The 25172-nt window shown below is 44.7% G+C and overlaps 1 protein-coding gene across 1 annotated transcript in view; it reads left to right on the forward strand.

The window, feature by feature from the left end:
• The window catches only part of LOC143935121 (uncharacterized), a 32264-nt gene extending 8696 nt beyond the window's left edge, over window positions 1-23568 (forward strand). Inside the window, exons 4-11 of the mRNA XM_077458761.1 lie at window positions 1275-1334; window positions 3440-3581; window positions 6018-6086; window positions 7871-7945; window positions 9343-9420; window positions 10468-10521; window positions 16984-17058; window positions 19115-23568. Coding sequence (XP_077314887.1) covers window positions 1275-1334; window positions 3440-3581; window positions 6018-6086; window positions 7871-7945; window positions 9343-9420; window positions 10468-10521; window positions 16984-17058; window positions 19115-19932 — 1371 coding nt within the window. The 3' untranslated portion in view covers window positions 19933-23568. The remainder of the gene's footprint in view (window positions 1-1274; window positions 1335-3439; window positions 3582-6017; window positions 6087-7870; window positions 7946-9342; window positions 9421-10467; window positions 10522-16983; window positions 17059-19114) is intronic.
• The last annotated feature ends 1604 nt before the right edge of the window (window positions 23569-25172 follow it).

A 25172-nucleotide genomic window follows, 5' to 3' on the forward strand; every position in this document is an offset into this window, starting at 1 on the left:
CAACCCCCCCGGGATGTGATAGAGATATTTCCTGCATTGACTTCTTTCCATGGTTGACACCTGTGTCAATAGGGGAAGAAGATACCATGTTAATATGCCCACACTGAGATATATAACAAAATGTGTGTTGTAGCAAAAGAACTGTAACAGGGCATACATGTGGTGAGCAAAACCAATAAAAGGGAACTATATCACATCAAAATTCCAAATTTATTATAGAAAATTTAAAAAAAGATATAGTAATAACCACATCCATGTGTTTTACCCATGTAAAGTTCACATCTATAATACAGAGAATATTCCTGCTTTTACAAAAACTGGTCCACATAAGAAGCTTGACACGTTTCGAAAACATTCTTTCTTCCTCAGGATCACATGTAAACACACATGATATCCAGAATGGGGCCAATATATAATAAAAGTGTTAAAAAACCTTGTCTTGTACAATAGAGTTCCAGTGAGTCAGCCACATGATAGAACAGCAGGGTGCATGTAGTGGATCATAGGCATATGCATTTGGCACCAGCAGTTACCAACAGCTATCACCCGCATCGATAGAATATGCAGAAAGTAGTCTCAGGGCAGCCAAAGAATAATTCGGATATAATGCACTGTATGGGCAAAAGTCTATAAAAGCCTGACCATCACACCTATATGAGCATGTTGGACTCCAATTCATGTCCATTAATATGCAGCTGTCCCTGCTTTGCATCTATAACATCCTCCACTCCTCTGGAAATGCTATTGATAAGGTTTTGGAGGGTATCTGCAGTAATTTGTGCTCATTTTTGAGTTCAGGTACTGATGTTGGATGATGAGACCTGGCTCAAAGTTGGTGTTCCATTTCATGTCAATGTTGTTCAATAGGGTTTAGGTCAGGGCTCTGTGCAGGACACTCAAGTTCCTTCAAACCAAACTGGGTCACACCATGTCTTTATGGAGCTGGCTTTGTACACAGGAACACAGTCATGGTGGAACAGAAAAAAGGTTTTTCCCAAACTCTTACCACAAAGGTGGAAGTGCAAGACCATCTAAAATATCTTTGTATGCTGTAGTATTAACAGTACCCTTCACTGGAAACCCCAGCTGTCAGGCAGTTGGAGGGGGCTCCATATAATTTTGGCCTTATGGTATAGATCCATGGCTGAGAATAGTGTATTCAGTAAATATTGTGGGAGAATTTGCTGCAACCTATACATTTTGCGTATCTAAATCTGTTCTTTGACTGTACTTTGTGACTGCCGGGCAAGTTTCACATTCTTTATATTTTGCAGGATTTGAAGCTGGTGAAGAAGAATGAAGATCTCAGCAAATTCTATCAGAAGGAAGGACAGGTGAGTGAGTGGGCCAGGCAGACAGGTGAAATTCTGACTACAGGTAGTGTTATGTGGAACTCTATGTATCGGGTAACAGAGGTGCCACCATGATGGTTCAGTAGGTGTGTTCTCCTACAGGGGACATGGACACAGGTAGTGAACGTGATGGGTATCTTCTTGCAGGATACCCATGGCTGTTTTCTATTTTGTTTTCCAAAAGGTTTTTTGGGCTTTTCTAGGTTTAACCCCCCTATCGGTAATCCCGAGTCTGGCTCGGGGTAGGAATATACTGATAGGAGCGGTAACCCCGAGCCAGACTCGGGATGGCTTCGCTCGATGCAGGGGAGGACACAGGGATCGTTACTCATCTTGTCCCCTGGATCCAGCGATGTCCGCCGCGCTGTGCGATCGAGCCGTCCTGCGCTCGATTCACAGTGCCGAATGCCGCCGAGTTCCGTTCCCTGCGACGTTACGGCGCAGGGGAGCGGAGAACGGCGGCAAATTCAAAAAAGTTAAAACACACTAAACACACACAGCAGCTGTATTAAAAAATACACACCCCCTTTGTCCCTAGTGGTCTGTGCAGTGCCCTGCATGCACTTTTATATTATAAATACTGTTTTTTACTGCCTGGAATTTGGAGATTGTCCATAGCAACCAAAAAGTGTCAATTTTTCAGTGTTTTAGGATTTGATTACATTATTGAATAAATTTTATTATTCTTTATTATATTATAAACTTTATCATACCCGGGATGTCTGCTAGACTCTGGTTTGAACAGATTTAAGAGCGTTATTCCTAAGAATTACAGGACTACAAAATAAAAGCCAGATTTCTGTGCAAAATAATTGTACCGCTTTCAGCACCTAATTCCAGACTGAATCATACCGCCAGGGAGGTTAATACAGTGTACATGAGCACAGCAAGATGTAACAGATGGAACAGAGACTAAATTGGCAGAGAAATGTCAAATGTTTACAACAGCAGAAATTAAGGGTGCTGCTTCAGGCTCTAGTGGATCCTCATCTGTAATCAACCACTGGAAGTGCAGGCAGGGAAAAAGCTTTTCTCGGATCAATAGAAATCACTAAAGAAGAAGAAAAAAACAATACAAAGGCCACACATCACTTCCAATGACTGAGCCCCATGGGTGGGCGAAATGCGTCAGCAGGCATGGTCTGGATGAAGTCCAGGGTGAGGCTGCTTCTACTCTTCATATGAGGGTTTTGTGTGATGTGCTGCTTTTGAGATTTATTCTTCTTTAGTGATTTCTATGAAGCTACAACGCTGGGAACCATAAACAAAGGGAGGATAAAACTACAGGACCCCTAAAGTTCCACAGCCAAATCAGAGTTAGGGGTACTGGATATGCCAGCGGGGAGTGCTCCACATCGGTTTTGATGAGCCCCTTTGTGTGAAAAGGGAAGGGAGTGTTCCCATCGACTCATAAGTGGGGTTTAAGGGTGGGAAGAAAGAGGGAGGGTGGAGAGGTAAGACTAAGTATAGTTATCCAAGAGGGGAGAAAGAAAGACGTCAAAGAGAAAAGGTGAAAAGGAAAATTGCCTGGGGGAGAAGAGAGCAAGGAGGGGCAGTAGAAAATTGAAAATAACCCCATGTGGGCCAACCGCTAAGCATGTTGACTTTAAGAGTGATCACACAGAGAGTAGGGTACGATCTATATTCAGACGATTATTGTAGGGTATTTATGAATCTCACACCTTCAAGTACTTGGTGTGAGAGTCCTCCAAATTGGAAGTGAGCTTCTTACGGACGGTGGATCCCATTAGCCATATGCTGTGTTTTCCTCTTTTTAAAGTAGGAGGTGTAAAAAAATGTTTTATCCAAGCTGGGGACCTCAATGAAAGAGCCATAGGGGAGCTCTATGTAGTCGCCAGACGCCAGGTACTACTCAATGAACCGTGTATGTGCTACACTGATGGATGCCTTGTCATTCTTTATCTTCCCAACTTCTTTGGAAATAGAAAAACAAAAATGAGGAATGTATTTCCATCTGGTTTGTATCACTGTGTGTCCTCATAAGGAAATAGGCCATTATGTCTCCTCAGTTAGTGAACAGTGGCAGGGGACTGTGATTTAGCCAATCGCTGTCCTGTGTGTTTCAGATTCCAGTACGCTATCAGGACGTGGCTGTGTTCTTCACTAGAGAGGAATGGAATTACATAGAAGAAAACGAAGAGCTTTACAAGAAAGAAATACTCAGTGACCCCAATGAATCTAAGGAGGACCAAATAGAGGACTTCATAGGTGACACTGGCATTGGCTGTATTTCTGTCTTGTTACGCTGTAGGATTGTTTTATATCATTGGTCTCCAAACTGCAGCCTGGGGGCCAGACATGGCCAAACACGGCCTTTATCTGGCCCTTGGGGCAGTTTTCCTCCCACTGACACCAACAATGGGGCATAATTCCTGCTATTGACATCAACAATGGGGCACGATTTCTCCCATTGATGCCAACGATGGGGCACTATTCCTCCTAATTACATGAATGATGGGGCACTATTTCTCCCACTGATACCAACATTGGGGCACTATTCCTCCCACTGATACCAACATTGGGGCACTATACCTCCCACTGATACCAACATTGGGGCACTATTCCTCCCACTGATACCAACATTGGGGCACTATTCCTCCCACTGATACCAACATTGGGGCACTATTCCTCCCACTGATACCAACATTGGGGCACTATTCCTCCCACTGATACCAACATTGGGGCACTATTCCTCCCACTGATACCAACATTGGAGCACTATTCCTCCCACTGATACCAACATTGGAGCACTATTCCTCCCACTGATACCAACATTGGGGCACTATACCTCCCACTGATACCAACATTGGGGCACTATTCCTCCCACTGATACCAACATTGGGGCACTATTCCTCCCACTGGTACCAACATTAGGGCACTATTCCTCCTCCTAATACCAAAGTTGTTGCACTCCAGATACTGTTTGGATCCACAGGGTATAAACCAGATCTCAGATGTGCTGGAGATGCACTATATTGTCAAAAGTATTGGGACACATGAACTTTAATAGCATCCCAGTCTTAGTCCGTAGGGTTCAATATAAAGTTGGCCAACCTTTTGCAACAATAACAGCTTCAAACCTTCTGGGAAAGCTGTCCACAAGGTTTAGGAGTGTGTCTATGGAAATGTTTGACCATTCTTCCAGAAGCATTTGTGAGGTCAGGCACTGATGTTGCTTAAGAAAGGCCTGGCTCGCAGTCTGCACTTTAATTCATACCTAAGGTGTTCTATTGGGTTGAGCTCAAGACTTTGTGCAGGCCAGTCAAGTTTTTCCACCTCAAACTCGCTCATGCATGTCTTTATGGACCTTGCTTTGTGCACTGGTGCGCAGTCATGTGGGGACAGGAAGGGGCCATCCCCAAACTGTTTCCACAATGTTGGGAGCATGAAACTGTCCAAAATGTCTTGGTATGCTGACGCCTTAAGTCAAGAGTTCCCTTCACTGGAACTAAGGGGCCAATCACAACCCTCCACCAAATGATTTGGACCAGTACACAAAGCAAGGTCCATAAAGACATGGATGAGCGAGTTTGGGGTGGAGGAACTTGCCTGGCCTGCAGAGTCCTGACCTCAACCCGATAGAACAACTTTGGGATGACGTAGAGTGCGAGCCTGATGTCACAAATGCACTTCTGGAACTATGGGGTGTCCCATAGACACACTCCTAAACCTAGTGGACAACCTTTCCAGAAGAGTTGAAGCTGTTATAGCTGCAAAGGGTGGGCCAACTCAACATTGAACCCTACGGACTAAGATATGGATGCCATTAAAGTTCATGTGCGTGTAAAGGCAGGTGTCTCAATACTTTTGACAATATAGTGTAGCTGTCTTCTTCAGAGGGTGAATCTCCCCAGTGGAGACACAAACAGAAGTGTCAACCTGACAGAGATTCTATCCAAAGCCTGATAAAATGTTTTAGATATACATACACTAGAATGGTTTTAGGTCAACCTTTTAACTAACGTTTGATGGATTTTTTTATTTACTGTATGTGTAAACATACCTGACAAAGTGTTGCCAGAGAGCTATGAGTTAGCTAAAAGAAAAGCAGCATAGCAGCTTACTTTGCAGCTCCCTTTGCCTGATTGAAATCTCGGACTGAGTCATCTAATAAGAGAAGGGTTGGTACTCTGATGAGTCATGAGATTTCTGTAAACATATAATGATTTTAAAAAGGGTTTTTTGTCATCCATTGACTCCTATGGGCAGGCGGATGACAGTGGAGATGTTTCCGCCGACACCTGTCTGCCATCCGATCTGCTCAAGACAGAAAGACAGATGTATGGTGATACGTTCGCCATCTGTCTTATCGGATGAGATCGGATGAAAACGGACATGCTGTCCGTCTTCATTCGATCTCTCCATAGTAATCAGTGGCGCTCTGACAGGCTCCTCCCCACTCAGTGAGCAGAGATGGACCTGTCATCTGCCAGCTCAGCAGAGATCAACGGAGCGATCTGCTGAGCTGGCAGATTCAGCTGAGCAGATCCGCCTCGTGTGAATGAGGCCTCATAATTGTGTTGGAAGTTGGTGCGTTAATTTTTTTTTTTTTAAAGCGTGTTGCGTGTTTCTCTATATACAAATAATACTGTGTGTGCGTGTGTGTGTAATGTGGCTGGTTATGATGCTTTGTTCGTTTTACAGATGATTTCGAGGAGGATGCGGATATAACAGACGACCATTTCTTCAAGCTTCTGGAAGTGAACTCACAAGGTACAGAAATCCCAGATGTTGAGAAGAAACATCTGTAAGTCAAACCTGTTTTTAGGAAGAAGATTGTTGAATTATTTGGGTTTTGGCCTGCAGGGAGCGCACTCTTCACCTTAGAAGTGAGAAGTAATTGGCCAAAACTGGGTAAATTCTGCAAGTGCCGGGACACAATAATAAAGTGTCCTTTCTTCAAGCATTTCCATTCATTGGCCAAAACTGAGCCGGATTATACCAATTTATACCAATTTAACCCATTTTATAATAACCAAAGAAATAATACTTCTATTTTACTACTGTTCTTAGCAGCAGTACCTTTATATCGAGAGGGTATTCATTTATACCAGGGACTCCAAACTTTCTAAGCGAAGGGCCAGTATACAGTACATGTGGATGCAACAGAATGCAACAAGGTCAGGCCAACAACACAGAGTAAAATTGGTTTTATTGGGGGAAATAGTGCCCCATCGATGGTGTCAGTGGGAGGAATAGGCCTTTTATCAGTGGAATTAATGGTGCTGCTTAATTGGGGTCAGTGGGAGGAATGGCGCCCCATCATTGGTGTCAGTGGGAGGAATGGCGCCCCATCATTGGTGTCAGTGGGAGGAATGGCGCCCCATCATTGGTGTCAGTGGGAGGAATGGCGCCCCATCATTGGTGTCAGTGGGAGGAATGGTGCCCCATCATTGGTGTCAGTGGGAGGAATGGTGCCCCATCATTGGTGTCAGTGGGAGGAATGGTGCCCCATCATTGGTGTCAGTGGGAGGAATGGTGCCCCATCATTGGTGTCAGTGGGAGGAATGGTGCCCCATCATTGGTGTCAGTGGGAGGAATGGTGCCCCATCATTGGTGTCAGTGGGAGGAATGATGCCCCATCATTGGTGTCAGTGGGAGGAATGGTGCCCCATCATTGGCGTTCGTGGGAGGAATAGTGCCCCGTTATTGGTGTCAGTGGGTAGACTAGTGCCCCAAGGGCCAGATAAACGCAAACCCAAGGCCAGATCCTGACTGCAGTTTGGAGACCACTGATCTATGCTTTTAAAAGATGACCACCCTGTTGGTGACAGCAGCTGGTATACACTTAACGAATGGGAACCAGTCAATGTGGTTGTTGATCATGTGCTCACTGTGAGAGCCAGTTGTGGTTATCATATTTAGGTTTGTTTACAAACAAACCAGCTGGCTGCAGCTGTCACTGTGCAATACCGTGTTTACCGTCCTCCCGCCGGAGGTGTTTTATGGGCTTCCGGATCATGTGATTGGCTGTCTTTAGTAATCGTACGCTCAAGAGCCCTTATCACAGTCACAGTGCTAGGGGTGTGAATTGTGGTCACAGCACAAAAAAAAAAAAAAAAGCGCATATATGTGACAGCACATAATAAGGCCCACCTCCATGTTGCCAATTATATGCATAAGTGGGAAGGGGTTAAAAAAATAAAAAGTTTATAAATTTAAATTAATGTAGGTGGGCAAACTAGTGTTTTTGTTGTGTTTTTTTTTTTTTTTCCATTAATCGGCAAATATTGGCACGGCTAAATCTGATCTGGACATCTTGCTTTCAAAGACCTTTGCTCATGAAAGGGATACAGCTGGACATTGTATCAAAATGCAAGTTTGGCTTATCAGTGAGACCCCATCGGTATGGAATGTAGAATTACATAGGGGGATTTTTGTAAATAGTTACTAAAGGAGATCCTTCACTCTAAATCGGGTATTTATGGTATATCAGTAAAGTACCTAAATCACCTTCGGTATGTCATGAGTGTAACTCTACAAATCTTTCCTTTCAGGTCACAGTCCAGGAGCGGCACCAGTGGGTAGGAAAAGAAAAAAGGTGTTGCTGCCCACCATGCCGTGTATTCCGGGTGAGCCTCATGCCACACAAACTACATTCTGAGAGTACTAGGGAGGCTGCTGACATGAATATATTTGGAATATATATTTAACATTATTTATTACAAAAGCACTGATAGATGCTGTTTGATTATATACTATACTGACCGATGAGCACTGACCCACTGGATGTGTGTTTAGCTGGGATTAACTAATGGCTTTTATGTACAATATCTCTGTGCTTAGTAAAATACACATACTAGGGCCAATTTACACAGGAGCCAATTAACCCACCAGCATGTCTTTAAAGTGTTGGTGTTGGAGGAAACCTGTAGAAAACCCATGCAATCACCATGAAAATTTACAAACTCCATGCAGAAAGTTTAGTGCTGTATGTAATTTCGAAAGCAATATACAATGGTGTCACTGTGAGGAATAGTTCCCTATAAGTGGTGTCAGTGGGAGAAATGGTGCCCTATAAGTGGTGTCAGTGGGAGAAATGGTGCCCCATCATTGGTGTCAGTGGGAGTAATAGTCCCCCATAATTGGTGTCAGTGGGAGTAATGGGCCCCCATCATTGGTGTCGGTGGGAGTAATGGGCCCCCATCATTGGTGTTAGTGTGAGGAATGGTGCCCCATCATTGGCGTCAGTGTGAGGAATGGTGCCCCATCATTGGCGTCAGTGTGAGGAATGATGCCCCATCATTGGTGTTAGTGTGAGGAATGGTGCCCCATCATTGGCGTCAGTGTGAGGAATGGTGCCCCATCATTGGCGTCAGTGTGAGGAATGGTGCCCCATCATTGGTGTCAGAGGGAGGAATAGTGCCTCATCATTGGTGTTAGTGAGAAGAATAGTGCCCCAGTGGATGTGTATGTATAAATATCTACAAACCAATCATCAGTGATATACTCATAACAGTGATACAAAAGTATAAATATCAGTGTCTGAACCCAACAGACCATATACCAGTTTGTGCATCCATAAATTATCCAAAGAACATTTTTAAAAGTAGTGATAAAAAGAATTCCACCTAATAAGGGAGAAAAGTCCCACACTCCATTCCTTCTTGTGGTTTTAGGTAGAAAAGAACCCTGAAGCCCCAACCCACCTCATTGCACACATGGGACACTTACCAGATCCATATGATCATTGAGCTAAAAATAGTCATAAAGGGTAAAACATTTCCCACTCAACTGAGCAGAATAGTGACACACATCCTGGAAAGCGGGCATAGACCCCCATATAGATGTAACATGAAAATAAAGATTTAGCTAGCATAGAGAAGTAAAGTTAAAACCCTAATTTATTATCAAACAAAGTGCGCCCTCACATATGATAAATGAATAGAGCAATACCGCATTGCATGCATCCAATACACAGACATTCTTGTCACATCCAGCTTCTAACAGATTTTCGCTGTCATTGCAGAGCATGTTCCTGGAGAGCAAAGACAGGAGAACACAGACTGGTCCAACAACCGAACCTGCAAATCCGAATATTTCTCAGGTGAGCCAACATAAAGGTATACAATACGTTATATCCTCCTATTCATCTTCCCCAGGGGTTCTCAAACATTTTGTAATACCCCCTACCAAAAAAAGTCATTTTATTTACTCGTGCCGATGCTTGACCCGATACTTGGGCAGTCAGGGGTGATTGGTAGGGGGGGGGTAACGAGCACTGTTTCTTGAACCCACCCATGCTTTCAGCTGCTTTATTGAAATCTATACAGGGGGATCAGTGCTTGTGACTCCCCCTGCCACTGCACTGATCAACCCTGACTGTCCCCCATGTCCTCTTCCGTGCTCCTCCGGTCCCCCTCTCTGCTCCTCTGTGTCCTCCGTGCTCCTCCTGTCCCCCTCCGTGCTCGCCCTGTCCCCCTCCGTGCTCGCCCTGTCCCCCTCCGTGCTCGCCCTGTCCCCCTCCGTGCTCGCCCTGTCCCCCTCCGTGCTCGCCCTGTCCCCCTCCGTGCTCGCCCTGTCCCCCTCCGTGCTCGCCCTGTCCCCCTCCGTGCTCGTCCTGTTCCCCTCCGTGCTCGTCCTGTTCCCCTCCGTGCTCGTCCTGTTCCCCTCCGTGCTCGTCCTGTTCCCCCTCCGTGCTCGTCCTGTTCCCCTCCGTGCTCGTCCTGTTCCCCCTCCGTGCTCGTCCGTGCTCGTCCTGTTCCCCCTCCGTGCTCGTCCTGTTCCCCCTCCGTGCTCGTCCTGTCCCCCTCCGTGCTCCTGAGTGTCCTCAGTGCTCAGCAAGCTCAGACCGCGATCTACCAGTCACCTGGCCTCAATCTACAGGTTGCTAACCCCCCAGTGTAAATAGCAGTGTCGTCCTTCCCACTATATAAAGTGAAAAAGTAATGTGAATTGCAGGAGCGGCTGCGGATTTATCAGTTTACCTAAAGCTCCTATTTAAGCTGATGTAATCTTGATAAAAAGCTGCTGTAACCCTGACATCAAAAATTTCACTCATTTATATTAAACTGTTTTTGAGTTTCATTGTTATCATGCTTCTTGTCTCTCTAGAGATTTATCTCATTCTGATATTCTCTGTCCTTCCCTCCAGACAATGATGATGCAGGAGAGGAGGACGGCGGCTGTCTCAGGTCTCTGGACCCCGGTGCGTTCCGTCTCTTTGTTCAACAATTGGTCATTTGCAGCTGTTGGTAGTGGTGTGGGAGATTAGGTGACACAGATTGTACCCCATCCTCCACATCTAATGCCTACATGATCAAAGTACCAGGATGGGTTAGTCACCATTTAACCACTTGCCACCCAAGCCAATTCTGGCATTTCTCTCCTACATGTAAAAATCATCTTTTTTTTTTGTAATTACTCAGAACCCCCAAACATTATATATATATATATATATATATATATATATATATATATATATATATATATATATATATATATATATATATAAAAACATTTTTAGCAGAGACCCAAGGGAACAAAACAGTCGTTGCAATTTTTTATGTTACACCGTATTTGCGCAGTAATTTTTACAATTTTTTTTATCACTTTTAATCCTATTATTTGTAATCGGAATAGGGCATGACAAGTCCTCCTTATGGAAAGACCTGGGTCCCCCATCTCTCCCCTATGCTGTAATGCACGAGATCAAAAAAAATAAAAAATCTCAGGCTTTCTAGCAAAAAAAACAAAAAACAGCAGTGTTTAGATCTGCGAGAGCCCGAAGTGACGTCATGACGTCGCTTTCGGGCCTCTGAGGGTAATAGAGATGGCCGGGGATCATCTGGTCCACGGCCACCTCTATGGTAAACTGCCGCCTGTGGATTTATTCTCCAGCTCCCCGATCGCATGGGAGAGACCGGAGACATCCCCTCCCAATGCCTGTAAAAGCAAACAAGTGGCTAAACAGCGGCTAAGATGGCTTTTACACTGTAGGGAATAGCTGCAGGCATCATGCAGATCACTGCAATCAAAGTCAATGTTGTCATATGACGTCTGCTTGGGGGGAATGGTTAAAGAGCAACTCCATTTTTGTGGGGGCAAAAAAATAGGTAAACAAAAAAAAATAAAAAAATAGAACGTATACAATTGCTAGACCAGTCATATTATAATTTAATGTTATTAACAATTACTTTTTCTTTCCAATCTGCTGCGCTGTCATTTTCTGTAAATTGCAATATGGCAACCTGCAGGCATTCTATACACAGATGGTGTAGAGAATGAAAGACCCCCACAACCCCAAAAATCTAATTCCCTGCTTGTTTGATTGGCTTAGTGCAGACTTCTGGGAAAAGCAGTAAGATTAAAGTCAGATTCTGGGCATCCCCTGTAACAAATATGTAAATTTTGGTGAGATAACCCCAAAGAGAAATTACTTTTAAAAGGGATGCAGACCCTGCCACTTTGCTCATGAACCCTGCAGGTGCAGCAGCTGATTGATAATTTAAAAATCACTCCAATACAGATTCAGTTTAAATCTTTTTTTTTTTTATTAAGATTTTAAATAACAAGAAAAAACATTTATTAACCACTACAGCCCCAGAAGGATTTACTCCCTTAATGACCAGGCCATTTTTTGCGATACAGCACTGTGTCGCTTTAACTGACATTTGCAAAGTCGTACGGCGTTGCACCCATACAAAATTGATGTCCTTTTTTTCCACACAAACAGAGCTTTCTTTTGGTGGTATTTGATTACCTCTGCAGTTTTATTTTTTGCACTGACAAGACTGACAATTTTGAAAAAAAAAAAAATATATTTTTGACTTTTTGCTAGAACACATATCCCCCAAAAATATATAAAAAACAAATGTATTCATCAGTTTAGGCCAATATGTATTCTGCTACATGTTTTTGGTAAAAAAAAATTGCAATAAGCATATATTGATTGGTTTGCAGAAAAGTTATACCATCTACAAAACGGGTGAAAGGTTTAGGGACTTTTTTATTTATTTTTTTATTATTATTTTTTAATAATGGCGGCAATCTGCGATTTTGTAGTGGGACTGTGACATTGCAGCGGACAAATCTGACACGAAGTGAGACTTTTTGATGACCAGTGAGACCAATACAGTGATCAGTGCTATAAAAATGGCACTGGCAGGGAAGGGATCAACACTAGTGATCAAAGGGTTAAGTGTTCCCTAGGGAGGTGCTTTCTAACTGTCAGGGGGATGGGCTCACTGGGAGTAGAGAGAGAGATCTCTGTTCCTGATCACTAGGAACAGCTGATCTCTCCCTTTCTCTTCCTCTGTCAGAACGGGGATCCGCCTTGCTTACATAGGCAGATCCCTGTTCTGCCAATCTTCACCACGACCACCACTTCGGGTGACCTGTTGTATCTAATGCATGGACCGACGTACAGGTACGTCAGTTCACACAGCTGGGCCGTTCTGCTGCAGTATATGTGCGGTGGGCAGTCCGGAAGTGGTTAAGCAGCAAAATCGGGTACAAAATAGTACTGTCAGCATAGTCGGTATACAATAAAAGAAATTGGCGACAATAATAGATGAAGGGGTTCAGCCATGAACCTATGGAAAGTCCATAAGTAGATGAGAAACTTTATCCACGTGGTCGACCATGAAGAATCCAGCATAATACCAACTCCCATAGACATGGACACAGACAAACATCTATTTCTTCAGAATAACAAAGGGTAGGAATCTGCAACAAAGTTTGTGCAAATCCCTGGAATGTACATACCGGTACAGGGAATGGTTGTTTTTTTTTTCTTCTTCTCAACAAAAGTGGAGTTACTCTCTGTCTCCATTTCATGTGGGTCTCAGTTGTTTTTGGTTAAATATCTAATTTAGACCCCTTTCACACCAGGGCGTTTTGCAGGCGCTATAGCGTTAGAAATAGCGCCTGCAATCCGCCCGAAAGAAGCTGCACCATTGTGTGTAGTGTGAAAGCCCCTAGTGTGAAAGCTGTAGTGTGAAAGGGCTTTCACACTACAGCGGTGCGCTGGCAGGACGTCAGGGAAAAGTCCTGTCAGCAGCTTCTTTGGAGCGGTGAAGGAGCGGTGTGTTTACCGCTCCTCCACTGCTGCTCCCCATTGAAATCAATGGGGCAGCGCTGTAATACCGCCGGCAAAACGCCGCTATTGCGGTGTATTGCTGGCGGTTTTAACCCTTTCTCGGCCGCTAGCGGGGGTTAAAAGCGCCCCACTAGCGGCCGAAATGCACCGCAAATCCAGCGGTAAAACGCCGCTAAAAATAGCAGCGTTTTACCGCCCACGCTATGGGCGGTGTGGTTTGAAAGGGGTCTTGCTGTAGTCTTGCTATTAGGATGGCCTCCCTGTGGCCCTATACAAGACATTCCTTTATGAGGACCAGGGCTGGACCAAGATAAAGTTGTTGCTTGTTGGTAAAGATAACTGGAGTGAGCACACTGCACTTCTCCTTGTAGTAGGTAGGAGTTTGATGCTGAAGTCGCCCATCCTGGTTTTTTGAGTCCCAGCAGGGTGCAGGGATCTCCTTTTGTTTACAGCCGTGGCCAAAAGTTTTGAGAATGACACAAATAATCATTTTCACAAAGTCCGCTGCCTCAGTTTTTATGATGACAAGTTGCATATACTCCAGATTGTTATGAAGAGTGATCAGATGAAGTCCCTCTTTGCCATGAAAATGAACTTAATCCCATAAAAAAAAACATTCCCACCGCATTTGTGAAGAAGGCTTTAGGGCACCCATAAAAAGTCCAGCAAGTGCCAGGACTGTCCCCTACAGTTGATTTACCTGCAGATCGGGGCAACGCCAGTGCAGAGTTTGCTCAGACAGGTGTGAGGATATCGGCACGCACAATGAGGAGAAGACTTTTGGAGGATGGCCTGGTGTCAAGAAGGGCAACAAAGAAGCCACTTCTCTACAGGAAAAACACCAGGGACAGACTCATTACCTACAAAAGGTACAGGGATTGGACTGCTGAGGACTGGGGTAAAGTCATTTTCTCTGTTGAAACCCCTATTCCTATTGGTCGGGAATTGGGAAAAAAAACCTTGTCCAGAGAAGAAAAGGTGAGCGCTACCATCAGTCCTGTGTCATGCCAACTATAAAGCATGCTGAGACCATTCATGTGTGGAGTTGCTTCTCAGCCAAGGGAGTGGGCGCATTCCCAAATTTGCCTAAGAACACAGCCATGAATAAAGGATGGCACAAAAACAGCCTCCGAGAGCCTATTCACCCAACCATCCAAGAACAGTTTGGTGAGGAAAAATGCCTTTTCCAGCATGATGGAGCCCCTTGCCATAAGGCAAAAGTGATAATCTAGTGACTTGGGGAACAAAACATCAAAATTTTGGGTCCATGACCAGGAAACTCCCAAGACCTTAATCCCATTGAGAACAATACTCAAGAGGCGGATGGAAAAAAAAAAAAAATCCACAAATTCTGGCAAACCCCAAGCATTGATTATGCAAGAATGGGCTGCCTTCAGTCAGTATGTGGCCCAGAAGTTGATTGACAGCATGCCAGGGCGAATTGCGGAGGTCTTGAAAAAGAAGGGTCAACACTGCAAATATTGACTCTTTGCATAAACTTAATGTAATTGTCAATAAAAGACTTTGACACTTATGAAATGCTTGTAATTATACTTCAGTATGCCATAGTAACATCTGACAAAAAGAGCTAAAAACAATGAAGCAGCAGACTTTGTGAAAATTAATATTTGTGTCATTCTCAAAACTTTTAGACATGGCTGTAGAATCATAACAATTTTGTCATTTAAGCCATACATGGATCGAAATTCGGCCAGTTCAGCAGGGACCGGACAAGGTTCAATCCATTTCTGGGCAGGTTTGTTGTACCCAAGTCAATCCATTGATTGACTTGGTTACATCCAACCTGTCATATTTTTTACATGCAACCACTGCTGACGGCTATAGCTGATGGACGTATTCATTGTGTTCTGCGATTTTTTTAAAACATTTTTTTTCTTTCTTTTCACCCGTGGTAGGAAAGAAATTCAAATAATTTATGGACCGCCTAAGTCTTGAAACATGTTGTCTTCTATATGTGTAAGCCCTTGTACACACAGTCGGACATTCCGACGGAAAATGTCCGATCGGACCGTGTTGTCGGATAATCCGGCAGTGTGTGGGCTTCATCTGACTTTTTCTGTTGGAACGTCCGACCAACAAAGTTTGAGAGCTGGATATAGAAATTTTCCGACAACATGATCCGATCGGACTTTGGCCGATCGTTTGTAGAGAATTCTGATCGGACAAAGTGCCACGCATGCTCAGATCAAATTCCTAGACCAAAGCTATTGGCTACTAGCCTGAACGTAGTCCTGTCGTAACGAAATAACGTCATCACGTTACGAACGATCGGATTTTCCGACAACTTTGTCCGACCGTGTGTATGCAACACCATTTTCGGAAAAAATCCGACGGATTTTGTTGTCGGAATGTCCGATCGTGTGTACAAGGGCTATGACTTCTAGATCCAGGAGCCCCTGATCAATGGTAAAGTTCTCATAAAGCTAATTCTCTGGTAAGTGCATCATCCATTGCATACCTCTTGGGAACAGCCGCAATTATTACAAGCGGAATTTGCTTTTCTGGAAAAAACAAACAAAAAACTTTTCTTCCTTAACCACTTCCCGACCAGCGCACGACGATGTACGTCGACAGAATGGCACGGGCAGGCATATTGGCGTACAGGTACGTCCAATATTCGATGCCGCCCTGCCAGCGCTGGTCGGGACCCCCCTGAGTCCGGTCGCGGGACCCGCGGACTCGATCGCCGCGGGCATCCCCGCGATCGTCTCACGGAGCGGCCGAATAGAGCAAATGCTGTGTAAACAACATTTGTCTATTCTGCCTAGCAACTAGTGACGCTGATCTCTGCTCCATGTGATTGGAGCAGAGATCAGTGTACACTAAATGAAAGCCCAACCCCCCCACAGTTAGTAACACTCCCCTAGGAACACTTAACCCCTACACTGCCACCCACTGGTTAACCCTTTCACTGCCAGTGTCATTTACACAGGAATCACTGCATTTATATAGCAGTGATTACTGTATAAATGACAATGGTCCCAAAAATGTGTCAAAAATGTCAGATGGGTCCCCCACAATGTCGCAGTCACAATAAAAATCGCTGATCGCCGCCATTACTAGTAAAAAAATAAATAATAAAAAATTATTAATAAAAATGCTATAAAACTATCCCTATTTTGTAAACGCTATAACTTTTGCGCAAACCAATCAATAATCGCTTATTGCGATTTTTTTTACCAAAAATATGTAGAAGAATACGTATCGGCCTAAACTGAGGGAAAAAAATGTTTTTTTATATATTTTTGGGGGATATTTATTATAACAAAAAGTAAAAAATAATGCGTTTTTTTCAAAATTGACGCTCTATTTTTGTTTATAGCGCAAAAAATAAAAACCGCAGGGGGGATCAAATACCACCAAAAGAAAGCTCTATTTGTGGGAAAAAAAGGACGTCAATTTTGTTTGGGAGCCACGTCGCACGACCGCGCAATTGTCAGTTAAAGCGACGCAGTGCCGAATCGCAAAAAGTGGTCTGGTCTTTGACCAGCAAATTGGTTCGGTCTGAAAGTGGTTAATAATAAGTTCTTATTACCTATTGTGCCCTAGAACTTGGCAACGAAGAAACTGTGAGCGCCAGCCATGACTTGAAGCCCCTGATTAAAAGAGAAGATTGTTCTCCAGGTAATGAATTGTATTTTGCAAATGTCATTATTGATGATTATGAGAGTCACTTCTTGAAGATAACACTTCAACTTCTGTGTGTTTTATCAGTTGTCACTAAATAGCATTTACGGTAATGCTTGTAGCATTAAAGTGGAGCTTCACTCTCCCAATCGACATTGATTATCCTTAATCCTCATACTGCTAGCATTAGTAAATTGATAGCAAAGTAGATCATATTTACTTGTTGTAAGCAATTTTTTTATTTTTTTAGATTTCTTCAGGTACTTCCTGGTTTCTTGCCTAGGCAAAGGATGTCCTACAACCCAGGAGTCTTCAAGAGGGGAGGAAAGGAGGAGGGGTTTTCTTAGCTAAGCGCACTCTCCTGCATGCACGCATGCTTGAACTAAGGGCAGATAGGTTCCAGGAAGTAAATGCTTCATGAATCATTTGCCCTTACTCAAGATGGCCATGGCCAGAAATGTTAGGGGGAATTCTTTAAGGCTGCTTTCACACTGGAGTGGGCGGGCATTGATGGTAAAACGCCGCTATTTTTTTTTTTATTCCGTCAATTTTCCGGAGGTTTTTACACTGGAGAGACAGGAGAGGCTCTTTACAGGCGCTATTTTTAGCTCTGTAAAGCGCCTCAGTATGAAAGTTGCCTAATGCCGCGTACACACGACCGGACTTTTTGACGGACTAGGTTGGAAAGTCTTCCCGAGGGAGTTCCGGCGGACTTTCTGAATGAATGGACTTGGACACACATAATCACACCAAAGTCCGACGGATTCGAACGTGATGACGTAAGACCGAACTAGAATAAGGGAAGTTCATAGCCAGTAGCCAATAGCTGCCCTAGCGTCAGTTTTTGTGCGTCGGACTAGCATACAGACGAATGGATTTCCTGGTCAGGCGGAAAAATTTAAAACATGTTCTGTTTCTAAAGTCTGCCGGATTTTTGGCAAGCAAAGGTCCGATGGAGCCCACACACACGATCGAATTGTCCGAGGGACTCGTTCCGTCTGACCTTTGCTGTCAAAAAGTCTGGTCGTGTGTACGCGGCATAAGGATTCCACCCTGAATGACAACGGTCTGTGCTGCTGCAAGTAGATCCACATTATAAGCTCACCCAGGAAGGCTGAGAGCTTCTAGGTCAGGTTCATGCGCTGTGCCTCCAGCCTGTAGTGAAATAATAATCAAATATATATTGTCTTACTTTGTAGAAATGCTGCTTCGGCTTCCCTCCAGGGTTGATCACATGCCTAAAAAGTCTAGGCACTTTGTCGCATGGGGGTTTATTTACTAAAGGCAAATTGACTGTGCAGTTGCACTTTGCAAAGTACAGTTGCTGCAGAGCTTAGCAAAAGGTTTAAAGCTTCACTTTTCGAAGGAAACCCAATCACATGCAAGAAAAACAAAAAAGAAAGGCATTTTTGCTTGCACATGATTGGATGATGGAAGTCAGCTGCGCTTCACTTCAACTGCACTTTGCAGAGTGCAACTGCACAATCTACACTATATTGCCAAAAGAACACCTTTGGGATGAATTAGAGCGGACACTGGGAGCCAGGCCTTCTCGACCAACATCAGTGCCTGACCTCACAAATACGCTTCTGGAAGAATGGTCAAACATTCACATAGACACACTCCTAAACCTTGTGGACGGCCTTCCCAGAAGAGTTGAAGCTGTTATAGCTGCAAAGAGTGGGCCAACTCAATGTTGAACCCTACAGACTAGGATTCTATTAAAGTTCATGTGCATGTAAAGGCAGGTGTCCCAATACTTTTGGAAATATGTGTATATGCCTTTAGTAAATCAACCCCTATGATCTCTCCTAAAGCAGAGGCTCAAGCAACCTAAACTTCGTTCCTCGCCTTTAGTGGAGATCACATGACCAAATGACAAGGCTTTTAGACATGGGACCAGCAATGGTGAAAGCAGCGTTTTCTCCAGCAAAGGTAGCTTAGTCAGGCCTTCCTGCTACTATTTATTTTCTTAATTTATTAAATGTTATTATTTGTATCTAATTTAAAGTCTTCTTTAAAAATCTATCTTATTTTTTTTCCTCTGTGTCAGAGGTCAGCACTGGTTCGAATGCAGCAGATGACTCCCATAATGCACCCGGTCCCATGCTGTGGATAGCAGAGGATGGCACCACTTCCACTCACTGGATGCCGTGGCATGGCTATTCTTCCGACACACCCATCATGAAAAGGCAGACAGGGCGCCAAAAAAAGGTTCTTAAGCAGCCTGTTGTGCCCTCTGATACAGTTGATGTCGCATGGCACACCGCTCACAACGACACAGAGTTAGAAGAACATTCTGAAAGTAGGCTAAGGAACCTCCCAGCACTGGACTGGGTCAGCAGACAAAGACCTTCGCAGGCAACACTCTGGTGTGGCGTATGCAATATGTGTTTTTACAGCATGGCCGAGCTTAAAACTCACCAAATCACGCACAGCGAGGAAACTCTGCTGAGGTGTGAAGACTGTGCTGAGGTCTTTGATGTCAAGGGCGATCTTGAAAAGCATAAAGCCAAGGAACATGGCAAGCTACGATATCCTTGCGAGGTCTGCGGCTTGCAGTACAATTACCGCTCGCAGTACATTATTCACCAGCGAACCCACACCGGCGAGAAGCCGTTTTGTTGCAAAGAGTGCGGGCAGGCGTTCGGCCATAAATGCAGCCTGCTCATACACATGAGGAAACATTCGGGGAGCTCACTGTTTGAGTGCGGCCGGTGCGGGAAACTGCTGGACACAGAGCAGGCCTTAGAGAAACACCGCAAACTGCGGTTCTGCGTCAACTGTAAGAAATGCTTCACCCGCAGGGCGCTGAGACGCCACCTGAAAATGCACACGCCGGACGAGATGGCAAAAAAAGACTCTAGCTAAACTTCCGAAAAACTTTCCATGGTCTTACCCAAAATTTTTATTTGTTCTAAAAGCACCAGTATGCGCCTCTTTGTGGTCTTAAAATGAAGCCTCTAACTGTGGCAGCCATTCTGTTTCTCTTGGACCACATGCTAGTTGATATCATTTCCAGTAAAACTGACAGCTTGCTTCATTGTCCAAAAACCAGTGTTCAGTCAGACTGTGAATGTCAGCCACCATTGATTACACAGGTCTTTTGCTTTGTGATAGGTTCCCTTTCAAAAGTCATTGTCAGGAACCATAAACCAGGTGGAGACAGAAAGTACTGTCAAAATCACACCTTTAATGAAATAGCAAAAAATAACAGTTCAGGAACGTAGTCGAAAACTGAAGCTGGGGTTTGGATGCTAGAGCGAATAATCAGACGAGCCGGAACCAGGAAACCAGAAGTCAGCGTAGTCGAGAGCAAAATCAGGAACAGGTATCAGAAGAGAAGTCAGCCAGGCCAAGTCATACACAGGCGGGAACACCCTGGAGATCATAGACCACACAAGGGCAAGGAGGAAATGAGCTAAGCTGTGTAAATAGCAAAAAGGGGATGGCTGCAGGCTGGACTAATGAGGAAGGTAATGGTAACCAGGTGAGTCACTGTGGAAACAACCAGTGGCTGGTAATTAACCGATAGCTGAGCAGCTTCTGTGCTGTGAAAAAAAAGGGCTGCCCTTAAATAGCAAGAGCCTAGCCCTGACTGTCATTAATGTTACCCTATCACAAACCAGGGAAATTCATACTAAGCATATGATAGAAAAATATTTAAGGAGTAACCCGACTTTGGTTGAGGGAAAAAAAATCCCCTCTGGGTGATCAATATACATTGCAAGGATTTTAACCTTCTTTGTTGCAGATCCCTACCAGGTTCTGCTCTGAAAAAATAGTCGTTTGTTTTGCAATGTCCTATGCAGACAGATTTTGAATGGGAGTACCTGGTTCATTATAATCAGCTGATGCTCTGTCGGTGTTCTGCTGAAGAAAGCTGCAGTGTCGGCATCCCTTTAAAAGTAATTAGCCATTTGGGGAGTATCCCACTCAAAAAAGCAAATTCTCATTGCAGGGGATGCCTAAAATTTGACTTGTATCTTAGTGTAAACTACTGAGAAAATCACGCAAGCAGGAAATTACATTTTTTTAGATGTTTTGTACACCAATGGTATACAGAACGCCTCCTGGTTACCATGTTGCATTGAATTTTATGAAGAAATTTCAGTGTTAAAGTTTGAAATGAAAAGTTCATTTTTTTGTAAAATTTAATTACAATATGGCTTGTGCTATATTTTTTCCCCCCCAAAAGTGTAGTTACCCTTTTAAGCAAAGGTCAATTCCAGAGGAAACCACATGTCAAAGCCACCAGAAGATATATATATATATATATATATTTTTTTTTTAACCTGTGGTGGTGCACAAAAGCAAAACACTAAGTGTACACAAAAAAAGTGCATGTGAAAAACGCACAAAAAAAAAGTGCACTTAGGGGTGTAGGACCTTTCCCGACCCCTCTTGGGGTGCAAGGGTCCTGACAGGGCTAGGCTCAAACTAGGGCAAGGCTCAAACTTGGTCCACCTAGGGCCTGGTGGACCCCTCTCCTTATAGTCACCGGAAGCCAACCACTGAGTACTAGATGAGGGTCTCTCCTGAAGAGAGACTCCTGGTTCGGGGGGGGGGGGGCCTTATGGCCACACATCCTCCCCCTAGACTTTCGAGTAGGCATGAGGACCCACACAATCCATCCAAGTGAAAAAAATTACAGAAAAAAGTGCAAAGTGACAAATTGTGAGAGAAAAAAATAAATTAAATATGCCAGTGCAAGTGCATTGGTGAGGCCTTGTAGCCTGGTAACAAAAACGGCCCCAGTCTCAACCAAAAGGCCTAGCCACAGAGGAATAGTAAGGTTGCCAGACTCATAGTTAACACTAGGAGGAACCCCTGGGGCGCCACTCCAAGAGGGCACAGACACACCATAGGTTCTCTGCCTTCCCAGCCCAAGACCAGACCAGGCAACACTGGACCAGGAGGTCCATCCATTCTGAGGGAGTATTCTCCACCCACACCTTACATGATGCATGCTCATTTGGTTTCCTCAGCTATCCAAAGGGGGCTCCCCAGGACCCCCATCATACCAGCATAGGTACTGTACAGCCGGCCATTCCCTGAGAAAAGATCAGTTTTTTTTTGTTCTTTTGTGTTTTAAACTCCTGCAGTGTAGTGAAACACTCACAAAACCTAACACCTGGTGCATAAAAAAAGTGAAGCACGCAAAAAACTACACGGGATTTACACGCGGCCCTCCTCCGAAGAGGGGGGACCCTAGCACTGATCCCCCGGGGCGTAAGGCTCCTGACAGGGACTGGGATGCTCACTGGTCCACCCATCTGAAACCAGGTGGACCCCTTTCTTCGGGAGGCCTGTCAAAGCAAAACCAACCCAAGTATTAGGTGGGGCTCCCCTGAATGGGAGACCCCATGGAAGAGGGAGAACTTGACCAAAAGGCCATGTGCCCTCTTCCCTAAAAGATACAGATATAAAGGAAGCTGAAATTATAGACAAATAATAATAATATAGGCAATTAACATTGCCTATATAAGTCACAGTGAGCCTGGCCCCCTCCCATCTCCTGATCTTCACTATTGGTCAGTGAGATTGGGCACCACAGGACCTTGGAAATTAGGATCAAAGCCAGTCTTCACTTTTGTGGACTTTTTTGGAAAGGGCTTTGACGTATGCTAACAATTTCGTGACCATTTTAGGTTTGAAGTTTTATATCAGCTTATGATGTAATGCTGATTGCATGGAATTAAAATATCTGGCAGTCACTATGGAATGTGAAGGCTCCGCACACCAGCAGCTCAGTGTTTAATATCTATGAGAAGTGGCCTTGACTCCTCCTAAGACTGTGCCCGCTGACGTGTTTCGCCCCACCTTCGTCAGTAAAGTGTGGTCTTAGGAGGAGCCGAGGCTGAGGCATTTTAGACACCAGCACCCTTTCAAATAGCGGATCACTTAGAGTGGCACTAAAAGATATAATAACGGGCCTGCCGTCCATGCTAGCAATCATTTTCTGATTCTGAGCTACCAATCCATTGCAACTATGCTGAAAATTGACTGAAAGCCAGCCGTGCCGGCACTTTGGGTTAGTGTCTACCTTTCGATATGGCTTGTGTCACTCAAAATTGGTAAATGCAAAAAAAGAGCCGGTGGCAGATTGTCTTTGAAGGTTCTCAATTCATATATCCAGGTCATCAAATCGCTTGGGAAAGTGGATAGGTAGTGCTGGACTCTGGGGTTGTCCTAGTGGTATTGCTGTCCAGTAGTGTTATAATGATGTTGGTACAGGTTGGCAGCTCTTAGACTCCAGAAGATTCCCACAGTATCCTTGGTTTTTAGTGCAAAACAGTGGATCTAAGATTGAAAGGCACACCCACTACTGACGAGGCCTGTGCCTGATATCACGCTGGTAAAAATACTGTAAACGGTACCCTCTGTTCAGTCCACATGCATTGTTCCCAATCTCAAGCCCTGGGAGACATTTTTTGGACCCCTGAAACATGTTGGCTGCCTCTTTTATCTGAGTCTTTACCAGAATAAAGTTGTATCTGGACTATTCTTCTGTGAATGAATGAATGAAATATTCAATATTGAGTTATAACAGCTTCAACTCTTCTGGGAAGGCCGTCCACAATGTTTAGGAGTGTGTCTATGGGAATAATTGACCATTCTTCCAGAAACTCTCTCTCCCCAGCCTCCAGCAACTCTCCCCCGCCCACAGCCTCCAGCAACTCCCTCCCCCCCGACACTCTCTCTCCCCCAGCCTCTCCCCCCCCCCCCACAGCCTCCAGCAACTCTCTCCCCCCAGCAACTCCCTCCCCCCCGACACTCTCTCTCCCCCCAGCCTCTCCCCCCCCCCACAGCCTCCAGAAACTCTCCCCCCCCCCCCCAGTGTCTCTCTCTTTCCCCAGCAACTCTCTCTCCCCAACAGCCTCCAGAAACTCTCTCTCTCCCCCCAGCCTCCATTTTTGTGGCTCCAACTGTGCATACGCCGGCCCGGAAATCCGACGCATGCCCAGAACGAGCGAGATTTTCGGGGGCACCTACTGCGGATACGCCTGCCCGGAATCCGGTGCATGCGCAGAACGATCGAGATTTTTGCGGCTCCTACTGTGCATGCGCTGGCTTATAATCCGACGCATGCGCAGAACGATCAGGATTTTTGAGACTCCTACTGCGCATGCGCCGGCCCGGAATCCAGCACATGCGCAGAACAATCAGGATTTTTGGGGCACCTACTGCGCATGCGCCGGCCCGGAATCCGACAAATGCGCAGAACGATCGTGATTTTTGCGGCACCTACTGCACATGCGCTGGCCCAGAATTCGACGCATGCGCAGAACGATCTGGATTTTCGCGGCTCCTACTGCGCATACGCCGGCCCCGGAATCCGACGCATGCTCAGAACGATGGTGATTTTAACATCGGAAAATTCTACATAGAAATTTCCATCTATGAGATGATGATGATGTTGATCTGTCTGCTTGTCACTGACTCATGATAACGTTCTATTGGTGTCCATCCCTCCAGTCACTCATTTCTCTGTGTAAAGATCCATGGAAAGTGTATTCCTCAGTGTAACACTTCTCTCATATATGCAAAAATCTGTATATGTTGCTAGAAAATGACTTAAAACCCTCAATAAATATATATATATATATATATATATATATATATATATATATATATAATATAATTATATTTTGCAGAGGCCCTAAAGAATAAAATGGCGGTTGTGATAATTTTTTTACCTCATGTTTTTAGTAAAATATAAAAGATGACGTCACGCTGAATAAACAGATGCCTAACATGTCACACTTTAAATCTGCGCATGCACATGGAATGGCGACAAACGTAACCCCTTTACACCAACGTAACGCAAATATTCGGCCTCGCCTTGAAGGGGTTGTACCGGGGATGATATGCAGCTGCACCGTACAGTTTTTTAGAGCCTGCGGTTGGCTTTCTTGTGATAACAACTAAGCAGCCACTTGGCTGTTATTCCAAGCAGCAGGAGGGGACGTCCACATCACCTTCCGCGGCTCTCCCAGGTTCTCCCGTGCCACCAGGAGGCCCAAGCGATCAGCCGGCATGTCCGCATGCGTGCGGGAGTGACGATATCGCTGCTCTGGGCCACTCAAAGCGCCGGAGCCACGATATCC

This window comes from Lithobates pipiens, unplaced genomic scaffold, assembly GCF_037356315.1.
Source record: "Lithobates pipiens isolate NorthernLeopardFrog02 unplaced genomic scaffold, aLitPip1_a1.2 Scaffold_28, whole genome shotgun sequence".
Classification (NCBI taxonomy): Eukaryota; Metazoa; Chordata; class Amphibia; order Anura; family Ranidae; genus Lithobates; species Lithobates pipiens.